At 53.2% G+C, this 12,459-nt stretch overlaps 1 protein-coding gene across 1 annotated transcript in view; it reads right to left on the reverse strand.

The window, feature by feature from the left end:
• LOC140409445 (disintegrin and metalloproteinase domain-containing protein 15-like) overlaps positions 1-12,187 on the reverse strand; it is a 43,931-nt gene extending 31,744 nt beyond the window's left edge. The window contains exon 1 of the mRNA XM_072497878.1: positions 11,875-12,187. Within this exon, the coding sequence (XP_072353979.1) occupies positions 11,875-12,094 (220 nt within the window). The 5' untranslated portion in view covers positions 12,095-12,187. The remainder of the gene's footprint in view (positions 1-11,874) is intronic.
• Between the last annotated feature and the right edge of the window lie 272 nt (positions 12,188-12,459).

Below are 12,459 nucleotides of genomic sequence, written 5' to 3' on the forward strand. Positions count from 1 at the left end.
CATGCCCCTGTAGTTACCTTTATTTAACTGTAACACCTTTACATCTGATTCTACCTTCTTTCTTTCAAATTGGAGATTGAATTCTACCATATTATGATCACTGCCTCCGAAGTGCTCCCTTACTTTAAGATCTTTAATCAAGTCTGGCTCATTACATAACACTAAGTCCAGAATGGCCTGTCCCCTCGTGGGCTCCATCACAAGCTGTTCCAAAAAGCCCTCCTGTAAACATTCAATGAATTCCCTTTCCTTGGGTCCACTGGCAGCATTATTTACCCAGTCCACCTGCATATTGAAGTCCCCCATGATCACTGTGACCTTGCCTTTCTGACATGCACTTTCTATTTCGTGGTGCATTTTGTGCCCCCGGTCCTGGCCACTGTTAGGAGGCCTGTACATAACTCCCATTATGGTTTTTTTGCCTTTGTGGTTCCTCAACTCTACCCACACAGACTCCACATCATCTGACCCTATGTCATTTAGTGCTATTGATTTAATTTCATTCCTAATTAACAAGGCAACCCCGCCCCCTCTGCCCACCTCCCTGTCTTTTCGATAGGTTGTGAATCCCTGGATGTTTAAATGCCAGTCCTGAACCCCTGCAACCATGTCTCTGTGATGCCTACCACATCATACCTGCCAGTCACAATCTGGGCCACAAGCTCATCTACCTTGTTCCATACACTGCGCGCATTTAAATATAGCACCTTTAATTCTCTATTGACCGTCCCTTTTTGTTTTCTTAGTGTGGTGGACCTTGGTTTACTGAGCCTTTCCACACACTGTGTCATATTTTGTGGGATGGGGACTATCGTAACCTCTCCTGAGTTTTGTCTTTTCGTGCTTTTTTGTATCCCTAAGCAGCTACACTTCCCACTGATTACTTCACCTCTTGGTTCCCTGACTTTCCCTTCCCCCCCAATCTTTAGTTTAAAGTCCTATTGACCACCCTATTTATTCTTTTCGCCAGAACACTGGTCCCAGCTCGGTTCAGGTGGACACCATCCCAACGGTATATGTCCCCCCTGTCCCAAAAACTGATGCCAGTGTCCCATGAAAAGGAACCCCTCTTTCCCACACCACTCTTTCAGCCATGTGTTAACTTCCCTGACTCTTGCCTCCCTATGCCAATTTGCACGTGGCTCGGGCAGTAATCCGGAGGTTATGACCCTTGAGGACCTGTTTTTTAATTTGACTCCTAGCTCTTTATAATCTCTAAACAGGTCCTCTTTCCTAGACTTGCCTATGTTGTTGGTACCGACATGGACCACAACAACTGGATCCTCCCCCTCCCTCTCCAGTATCCTTTCAAGCCGGTCAGAGATGTCCCGCACCCTAGCACCGGGCAGGCAACATACCATGCGGGACTCTTTATCCTGCTCACAAAGGATACTATCTATCCCCCTGATAATAGAATCCCCTACAACCAAGTCCATCAATCTGACATCATGGGCTCTACCATAGAACCAAAGTCCTGAATAGTCCATCCGACCAGGGGTGTTTCGTTCCGTCCAAAGTATTTGATTTGATTTGATTTGTTGTCACATGTACGGAAGTACAGTGAAAAGTATTTTTCTGCGGCCGAGGGAACGTACACAGTGTGGTAGTATGTATTGGGGGTCATGTGGGACTGGAAGCCCTAATGTCATTGGCTGACAGATCCCGGGTCCTGGTTGGCCGTTGACCTCATACTCCGCCCTGAAGGCGAAGTATAAGAAGCCGGTGCCTTCCCCCGCAGGCCAGTTTACTATCGGGCTGCTGGGGAACAGACACGCTTAATAAAGCCTCATCGACTTCACTCTGTTTGTCTCATGGAGTCTTTGTGCGCCACAATTTATTAAGCGTGTCTAAAAAGGACTATGGAGCTCAGGATCATTCCAGAATGCCTGAGGATCGGCCCCCACGCAGTGAATGCGGCAGCAGCCTTCAAACACTGGCAGACTTGCTTCGAGGCCTACATCACATCGACCACAGGCCGAGTCTCAGACGAACAAAAACTGCAGGTCCTGCACTCGAGGGTGAGCACGGAGATTTTCACCCTCATTGAAGACACCCGCGATTTCCAGACGGCCTTCACAGCACTGAGAAGTCTCTACGTTCGCCCAGTTAACCAAATCTACGCTCGCTACCAGCTCGCGACAAGACGGCAAGCTCCCGGAGAATCGATGGATGAGTTCTACGCCGCGCTGCTGATTTTGGGACGAGCCTGCAGCTGCCCGTCGGTGAATGCAAACGAACACACGGACATGTTAATGCGCGATGCTTTTGTTGCAGGTATACAATCCTCCCAAATCCGCCAAAGACTTCTAGAAAAAGAGTCACTAGGACTCTCAGAGGCACGGGCCCTGGCAGTCTCGCTGGACGTAGCCGCGCGTAATACCCGCGCCTACGGCCCCGACCGCGCGGCAGGCCATTGGGCCCCGTACGTACCCGCCGCGGCAAACCCCCCCCCCCGGACACCCCACAGGCTTGCGCAGTCCAAACGCCGAGTCGCACCGGGGGCGCCCGCTGTTATTTCTGCGGCCAGGCGAAGCACCCCCGACAACGCTGTCCGGCCCGCGCAGCCATCTGCAAAAGCTGCGGGAAAAAGGGCCACTATGCGGTGGTGTGCCGGTCCCGCGTGGTCGCCGCCATCCCGGGAGAACAGGGAGCCCTACAGGTAGTCTATGCCTCCCAACCCCCCCAGCACGCCATGTGCGACCGGCAGGCACAGCCGCTCTGGGTCCCGACCACCGCGGCCCCGGGAGAACTGGGAGCCCTGCACGCCGCCTACGCTCCCCAACCCCCCTCCCCGCAGCCCATGTACGACCCGCCGCCGGCGCTCCCGATTTGGGTGCCGGCCAACACTCTCCACGGAGAGGAAGGGGTTTTTCGCGTCCCGAACGCCACCCTCACCCCCGTCCCGCGCCCCACGCCTGACCCGCCAGCGCCGCCGACCTGGGCCCTCGCCCCCGTCCTGCGCCCCACGCCTGACCCGCCGACCTTGGCCCTCGCCCCCGTCCCGCGCCCCACGCCTGACCCGCCGGAGCCGCCGACCTGGGCCCTCGCCCCCGTCCCGCGCCCCACGCCTGACCCGCCGACCTGGGCCCTCACCCCCGTCCCGCGCCCCACGCCTGACCCGCCGGCAATACAACTTACCTGGACCCCGATCTCCGTCCCCGGCGAGGGACCTCCTCACAGTCCCAGCGCTCGCAGTACTGACCTGCCGGCCTCGGCCCCGAACACCGCGGTCCCCAGCGAGGGAGCTCCGCGCGGTCCTAGCGCCCGCGGCCCTGGCGCTCGCAGCCAAGGAACTCCGCGCGGTCCTAGCGCCCGCGGCCCGGGAACTCCGCGCGGTCTTAGCGCCCCCCAGACCCCCCAGCACTCAATGTGCGACCCGCAGACGCCGCCATTTTGGATCCCGACCACCACGAGGGGAGGAGGGGCCCCGCCATCTTGGACCGCCCCCGACCTGTACGACGCATGGGGGCGGCCATTTTGTCCACCCCCGACGCCATCTTGTGACCCCTCATCTACGGGCGAGGTATGGGGGTGGCCATTTTATCCATCCCCGACGCCATCTTGGACGGCAACAACGGACCCCACCCCACTACTACAACCACGGCTCGCTTCGGTTACACTCGATCAGGCTCGGCCCCGGACTCTCCAGACGACGACGACAACGGTCCTAATTAACGGCCACGAGACGCCATGCCTAGTCGACTCCGGGAGCACGGAAAGTTTTATACATCCCGACACGGTAAGACGCTGTTCCTTAACTACCTACCCCAGCGCACAAAAGAATTGCCTAGCTGCAGGATCCCACTCCGTACAGATCCAGGGATTCTGCATAGTTACCCTAACGGTACAGGGGAGGGAATTCAAAAACTACAAACTTAACGTCCTTCCCCAACTCTGTGCCCCCACCTTGCTGGGCTTAGATTTTCAATGTAACCTACAGAGCCTTACGTTTAAATTCGGTGGCCCCATACCCCCACTCACTATCTGCGGCCACGCCACCCTCAAGGTGCAACCCCCGTCCTTGTTTGCGAACCTCACCCCGGATTGCAAACCCGTCGCCACTAGGAGCAGACGATACAGCGCCCAGGACCGGACCTTCATTCGCTCCGAAGTCCAGCGGCTACTAAAGGAGGGCATAATCCAGGCCAGCAATAGTCCCTGGAGAGCGCAGGTGGTAGTAGTGAAGACAGGGGAGAAACAAAGGATGGTCATTGACTATAGCCAGACCATCAACAGGTACACACAACTAGACGCGTACCCTCTCCCCCGCATATCCGACATGGTCAATCGGATTGCCCAGTATAAAGTCTTCTCCACCGTGGACCTCAAGTCCGCCTACCATCAGCTCCCCATCCGCCCAAGTGACCGCAAGTACACAGCCTTCGAGGCAGACGGGCGATTATACCACTTCCTAAGGGTCCCTTTTGGCGTCACAAACGGCGTCTCGGTCTTCCAATGGGAAATGGACCGAATGGTTGATCAACATGGGTTACGGGCCACGTTCCCGTACCTCGACAATGTAACCATCTGCGGCCACGATCAGCAGGACCACGACGCCAACCTCCAAAAATTCCTCCAGACTGCCAAAGCCTTGAACCTCACGTACAACGAGGACAAGTGCGTTTTTAGCACCGATCAGCTAGCCATTCTGGGCTACATAGTGCGCAATGGGATAATAGGCCCCGACCCCGAACGTATGCGCGCACTCATGGAATTTCCCCTCCCGCACTGCCCAAAAGCCCTGAAACGCTGCCTGGGGTTCTTTTCATACTACGCCCAGTGGGTCCCCCAGTACGCAGACAAGGCCCGCCCCCTAATACAGACCACGACTTTCCCGCTGTCGACAGAGGCTTGCCAGGCTTTCAGCCGCATCAAAGCGGACATCGCAAAGGCCACGATGCGCGCCATCGACGAGTCCCTCCCCTTCCAGGTCGAGAGCGACGCCTCTGACGTAGCTCTTGCGGCTACCCTTAACCAAGCGGGCAGACCCGTGGCCTTCTTCTCCCGAACCCTCCATGCCTCAGAAATCCGCCACTCCTCAGTGGAAGAGGAAGCCCAAGCCATAGTGGAGGCTGTGCGACATTGGAGGCATTACCTGACCGGCAGGAGATTCACTCTCCTCACTGACCAACGGTCGGTAGCCTTCATGTTCGATAATGCACAGCGGGGCAAGATCAAGAACGACAAGATCTTGTGGTGGAGGATCGAACTCTCCACCTTCAACTATGAGATCTTGTACCGGCCCGGAAAGCTGAACGAGCCGTCTGATGCCCTATCCCGCGGGACATGTGCCAACGCACAAATTGACCGCCTCCAAGCCCTCCACGAGGACCTCTGCCACCCGGGGGTCACTCGGTTTTACCACTTCATCAAGTCCCGCAATCTCCCATACTCCTTAGAGGAGGTCCGTACAGTCACAAGAGACTGCCACATCTGCGCAGAATGCAAACCGCATTTTTTCAGGCCAGATGGAGCGCACCTGATTAAGGCTTCCCGTCCCTTTGAACGCCTCAGTCTCGATTTCAAAGGGCCCCTCCCCTCCACCGACCGCAACGCGTATTTCCTTAATGTAGTGGACGAATACTCCCGCTTCCCTTTTGCCATTCCCTGCTCCGACATGACCGCGGCCACAGTCATTAAAGCCCTGAACAGCATATTCACACTGTTCGGTTACCCCGCATACGTCCACAGCGACAGGGGGTCCTCTTTCATGAGTGACGAGCTGCGCCAGTTCCTGCTCAGCAAGGGTATAGCTTCAAGCAGGACGACCAGCTACAACCCCCGGGGGAACGGGCAAGTAGAAAGGGAGAACGGCACGGTCTGGAAGGCCGTCCTACTGGCCCTACGGTCCAGGGATCTCCCAGTTTCACGGTGGCAGGAGGTCCTCCCGGACGCTCTCCATTCCATCCGGTCGTTATTATGTACGAGCACTAATCAAACGCCTCACGAGCGTCTCCTTGTCTTCCCTAGGAGGTCCTCCTCTGGAACGTCGCTGCCGACCTGGCTGGCGGCCCCAGGACCCATCCTGCTCCGAAAGCACGTGCGGGCACATAAGGCGGACCCGTTGGTCGAAAGGGTTCACCTCCTCCACGCAAACCCCCAGTACGCCTACGTGGAGTACCCCGACGGCCGACAGGGCACGGTCTCCCTGCGGGATCTGGCGCCCGCCGGCACCACGCACACCCCCCCGGCACCATCAACCCAACCGCCCCCCTTCCTGCCACCGCCGCACCCCGCGACCGCCCCCTTCCCAGGAGGATCAGTCCCCCTCCCCTTTGCACCGACAGCTAAAACCGTGCGGCTCCCGGAGGCGACAACGCTGGTACAAGCACGACCACCACCGCCGGGGCCGAGGCGATCGACACGGACGACCAGACCGCCCGACCGACTCGTGGCGTCGATGTAAAACAAAGATGGACTGTCCAATGAACATTTTGTTTTCCTATATCCTCTGTAAATAGTTGTAACAGGACGATACTGTCCAATATCGTCCATGTAACTGTTCTCTCCTCCCAGGACCAGTACTGTAAACCCTTACCACCATACGAAGCATCACCCCGCCGGGTTCATTTTTGACAAGGGGTGAATGTGGTAGTATGTATTGGGGGTCATGTGGGACTGGAAGCCCTAATGTCATTGGCTGACAGATCCCGGGTCCTGGTTGGCCGTTGACCTCATACTCCGCCCTGAAGGCGAAGTATAAGAAGCCGGTGCCTTCCCCCGCAGGCCAGTTTACTATCGGGCTGCTGGGGAACAGACACGCTTAATAAAGCCTCATCGACTTCACTCTATTTGTCTCATGGAGTCTTTGTGCGCCACACACAGCACGTACATAGTAGACAAAAGAATAATCAACAGAGAACATTGACAAATGTACATCAACAAATAGTGATTGGTTACAGTGTGGAACAAGGGGCCAAACAAAGCAAATACATGAGCAAGAGCAGCATAGGGTGATGCGACCATCAATTCACGCAAAACAGGGAGTGGATGTAAACTGTGGCTTTAATCGACTAGAACAGTGCCTGCCTACGACTGCTCTGCTAGTGAGAGCCACCTACAGGGCTGCTGCTCTTTATACCTCCCCTCAAGGGGCGGAGTCAGGGGCGGAGCCCACAAGGCCACCAACATGATACATTCCATGTAATATCGTACAATGGTCCATAGGTGGAGCCCACATGGGCAACAGCGTTATACAGTGACATACATGGTGAATGGTTAATACAATACGTTGACCACACAGGGAACAGATCAGTCCGAAGGGAGTCGTTGAGGGGTTTTGTAGATGTGGGGAAGAAGCTGTTCCTATGTCTGGATGTGCGGGTCTTCAGACTTCTGTACCTTCTGCCTGATGGAAGGGTCTGGAAGAGGGCAATGCCTGGGTGGGAGGGGTTTGTGATCATGCTGTCTGCCTTCCTGATGTGGAGATGCCGGCGTTGGACTGGGGTGAGCACAGTAAGAAGTCTTACAACACCAGGTTAAAGTCTGATAGGTTTATTTCAAATTGTTGGCTTTCGGAGCACTGCTCCTTCCTCAGGTGAATTCGGCAGATATGCCAAATTTCTATGGCCGAATTTCTTTTCCAAAATATGAAAATATTTCATGTTTTTCTTATTGCCCCCATATCATAGAATTTACAGTGCACACGCAGACCATTAGAGGGCGGCACGGTAGCATTGTGGATAGCACAATTGCTTCACAGCTCCAGGGCCCCAGGTTCGACTCCGGCTTGGGTCACTGTCTGTGCGGAGTCTGCACATCCTCCCCGTGTGTGCGTGGGTTTCCTCCGGGTGCACCGGTTTCCTCCCACAGTCCAAAGGTGTGCAGGTTAGGTGGATTGGCCATGATAAATTGCCCTTAGTGTCCAAAATTGCCCTTAGTGATGGATGGGGTTACTGGGTTATGGGGATCGGATGGAGGTGTTGACCTTGGGTAGGGTGCTCTTTCCAAGAGCCGGTGCAGTCTCGATGGGCCGAATGGCCTTCTTCTGCACTGTAAATTCTATGTTAATCATTCGGCCCATCGGATCTGCACTGGCCCTTGGAAAGAGCACCCCACTTAAGCCCACACCTCCACCCTATGCCCGTAACTCAATAACCCCACCTAACCTTTTTGGACACTAAGGGCAATTTAGCATGGCCAATCCACCTAACCTGCACATCTTTGGACTGTGGGGGGAAACCGGAGCACCCGGAGGAAACCCAGGCAGACACGGGGAGAACATGCAGACTCCGCACAGGCAGTGACCCAAAGCCGGATTTGAACCCGGGTCCCTGCAGCTGTGACGCAACAGTGCTAATCATTGTGCAATCGTGTCGCCCCTTTTGGGATGAAACAAAAATTAATAACCTTTCATATTTAGTTGTAAAACCTCAGTAGACTGTGAAAGTGTTTTAGTTGCACACACACAAACATACAAACACACACCGTTCTTTCTGCAATTATCCCGCAACAATATTTTAAATAATCCATTCACACACAAGCTACACATAGTGATGGTGACAATGAAATGATCATCACTTTGGTTCACAAATGTCCTTTTGGGAATTGAATCTGCCCTTCTTATCTGGTCTGGCCTAAATGTGACTCCAGACCCAAGCACCATGATTGGCCATTAATGGTCTCCGAATCGGTCTTGTAGCTTCTTAGTCTGAACAAAACACAAGAGGCGAGACTACAGTGGCTGAAGAAGGTGGTTCAGCAACATCTTCTCACAAGCTGTTTGGGATAAAGAAATGGTGGCCCTTTTTTTATCACATCTGTTTTAAAACTAATACCTTTTGAAGAGCGGCTGGGTAGCACAGTGGTTAGCACAGTCGCTTCACAGCACCAGGGTCCCAGGTTCGATTCCCCGCTGGGTCTCTGTCTGCGCGGAGTCTGCACGTTCGGCCCGTGTCTGCGTGGGTTTCCTCCGGGTGCTCCGGTTTCCTTTCACAGCCCAAAGATGCGCAGGTTAGGTGGATTAGCCATGCTAAATTGCTGTCAGTGCCCAAAGGGGTTTGATGGTGTTGCTGGGTTACAGGTATGGGGCGGAGTTGTGAGCTTTAGTAGGGTGCTCTTTCCAAGAGCCGGTGCAGGCTCGATGGGCTGAATGGCCTCCTTCTGCACTGAAAATTCTATGTTCCAAGAGAAATTCAAAATTCCAGGTATAGGTCTGTGATGCAGAACAAGGCCAGCAGCGCGGGTTCAATTCCCGTACCAGCTGGGAATTCTGAATACTCCCTCTGTGCACCCGAACAGGCGCCGGAACGTGGCGACGAGGGGCATTATTTGAAAGGGTACCACATCGGTATTTCACATTTAAAAGTGTTGTTTTACTTTATCAACTTATTAAAAATCACCATTCGCTGACCACCATCACCATGGTGTGATTCAGCCGGGATCAGCGCGGCACGAAACCTGGCGCGAGTCTCCCGCCGCCATCCGCCCGGTGCGATCTGGATCACGCCCATGCTGGGGGTGATCCAAAAAATTACATTTGTGTGAGCCATTAGGTTGCTTTCAGCCAGCACCCTGGAGTCAACGCCTACGAGACCGCGACGGGGCACCGTTTAGCAGTGGCTGCAATAAACATGGAGCAGGCATAATGGCACCTTGGGTATCTCACAGGCCATTAGATATCTCTGGGTGGTCATGGGCAGGGCAAGGTAGCACCCTGGCACTCCTCCTAGCACCCACGGCTTCCGGGTTGGCCCTTCCAGGGTGCAAGGCTGGCAGTGCCACAGTGCCCAGCTGCTAGGTGGTAGGGGCAGGACCTGGGACCAGACCTGGGGGGCCTTTCTTATTGGAGATGGGGTTTTCCAGGGGCATTGAGACATTTGGGTGGGTAAAAGGGGGTCAATAAAGCGGGCGCCCTGAAGGAGGGGTTGTGCATAGATTAAGGCTGTCGGTCAAAATGGCACCCCAATCTGCGAGGCAGGGTGGTTCTAGCACTGCATCCGCCGTAAAACACCCCGCCAAACGTGCCCAAAAGCAGATTTAGAATTATTTCCGCTGAATATACGCGGCACATATTTTTGTGTGGGCACCTTATACTTTAAAGCATAGATGTCGATAGTTTCTTATGATTTACCACTCTTCCCAGAATAACAATTCTCTGAGCAAAAAGTTCAAATTTGTTCCCAGATAAATGTCTACATTGTAGATTTATTTCTGTAGCTCATAGATAGGCAAATCTTCCGACCTCCTTTAGCTTCTCAAAACCTGATCTTCAAATAGATCACCAGTCCCCCCCACATTCTGTCTTTGAAATGAAGAGATATACAAACGTAGGGCGACATAAACAGAAGTAAACCATTCCGCCCCTCAAATCTGTTCTGCCCTTTAATAAAATCATGGCTGCTCAGATTGTGGGCAAGTTTGCTTTTCCACCTCCCTCGAATAATCTTTCAATCCATTGTCAATTAAGAATCTATCAATCTCTCACAGAAAAATGGTGTCCTTCTGCGCTGATTCGATTATTGCACTATTCTCTGGGAAAGGGTGTTCCACAGATTCATTACGCCCTGAGAGGGCAGGATTCTCTGGCCTCCCAGCCACGTGCTTCTCGGCAGTGGTAGGCGTCACACCGTTCGCTGGCTGCTGGATTCTCGGCCCGCGCCGCAGTCAGTGGGACTTTCCTTTGATGCCACCCTACGCCGCCAGGAAAGCCGTGCGCAGGGGGGCACTACCAGCAGGTCAAGAGCATCCCACAACCAGCGAATGCCCGGAGAATTCCAGCCAATCTCCATCTTAAGTGGCAGACATCTTGGTTTTAAATTATGTCCCCGAGAAGGGGCTGGTTTAGCACAGGGCTAAAGAGCTGGCTTTTAAAGCAGACCAAGGCAGGTTAGCAGCACGGTTCAATTCCCGTACCAGTATCCCCGAACAGGCGCCGGAATGTGGCGACTAGGGACTTTTCACAGTAACTTCATTGAAGCCTACTTGTGACAATAAGCGGTTTTCTATTTTCTATTTCTATTTCTAATGTCGTCCACACAGGGGAGAATGGGGAAACGATGGGCTGGATTCTCTGTCGGTGGGACCCTCCGCCTTGCCGGCAATGCACTCACCGCCAAGGATTTGCCAACTGAGTGGGGGTGCCCACAATGGGAAGCCCCATTGGCCGGCTGCCGGGACGGAGGATCCTACTGCCAGCAGTGGCACACCGCACTGGAAAACCTGTGCAGTGGGATGGAGAATAGATTTTCCAAAATAATCTTTGAAAATGCTTCTTGCAACCTGAAGAAACTATTTTCTCGCTGAAATAAATGAATTCTTAGGGCAGCACGGTGGCGCAGTGGGTTAGCACAGCTGCCTCACGGCGCCGAGGTCCCAGGTTCGATCCCGGCTGTGGGTCACTGTCCGTGTGGAGTTTGCACACTCTCCCCGTGTCTGCGTGGGTTTCACCCCCACAACCCAAACAATGTGCAGAGTAGGTGGATATACACGCTTAATTGGAAAAAATAATTGGGTAATCTAAATTTTAAAAAATAATTTTTTTTTAAAAATGAATTCTCAATAAAGAAAATCAGGTTCCGATCCGGTTCTTTCATTTGTTATTTTGTTAACTTCATACTTTTATTTTATTGATGTGATTAAACTGGTAAAGGCTGGGAGCCACAAATGAGATGTCAACGGGCGGCCTATAGTCCTGGAGACAATAGATGTCCTAAATAGCGTTGGTGGGTAGCCCCACGGCTCCACGACCCCCCCATGCCTCCCGCCCAGGCATTGCCAGTGCCGACTATGTGAACAGTACTCAGATTCTACCCAGGTCATTTCATCATTGCCTTATTTTCGATATTTGCATATTTGCAATATTTTCCGTATTTTCTTATTTTCTCAGGGACGACTCAAAGTATTGAGATGAAAATGATCAATGCTCTCCCTTACCTGAAGCAGCACCTCGTCCACGTGAAGCCGTTCCTTTAATCTTGGTGTCCCATTCAGCTCCTGGTGAATGATTGTTGGCTCCATTACTGGGGACAGTTAACAATGTCCCGTTTCTGACAGCATTCATATCGTCGGCCGCAGTCTCTTCATTCGCTGCTGCTGAACGATTTAAAACCTGGCACCAAATCAGAAATACCCAACACACACAACTTGCAAACATTGTGAATTATCACAGCCCTTTCCTCTCCAACTAACAGCTCTCTCCCTTCAGTAACGCAGATTTCTCTGCCAGTCCTCCTTGTCAATCCCTCTTTCCCTCTCTGTACCTCTGTCCTTTGTACTATCAATCCCCCTCAGCTCTCGGCACTCAGCTTGTTTGTGAATTGGTCAATCTGGGATTCATTCCAGAAGTAACTTTGTAACAGTCCCAATCTTACCCAGGAAGTAGGAGGAGGAAGTTAAACACAGCAACCCTGAAAAAGAGATAATTTTGAACAAGCTGGGAGCAGGACCAAGGACATGGAGAAACAATTAATTCTATTGGTATATTTCAAACAGAGGGAGTCGTGCATTTTCAAATATGCC

The sequence above is a fragment of the Scyliorhinus torazame genome, chromosome 3, assembly GCF_047496885.1.
Source record: "Scyliorhinus torazame isolate Kashiwa2021f chromosome 3, sScyTor2.1, whole genome shotgun sequence".
NCBI lineage: Eukaryota > Metazoa > Chordata > Chondrichthyes > Carcharhiniformes > Scyliorhinidae > Scyliorhinus > Scyliorhinus torazame.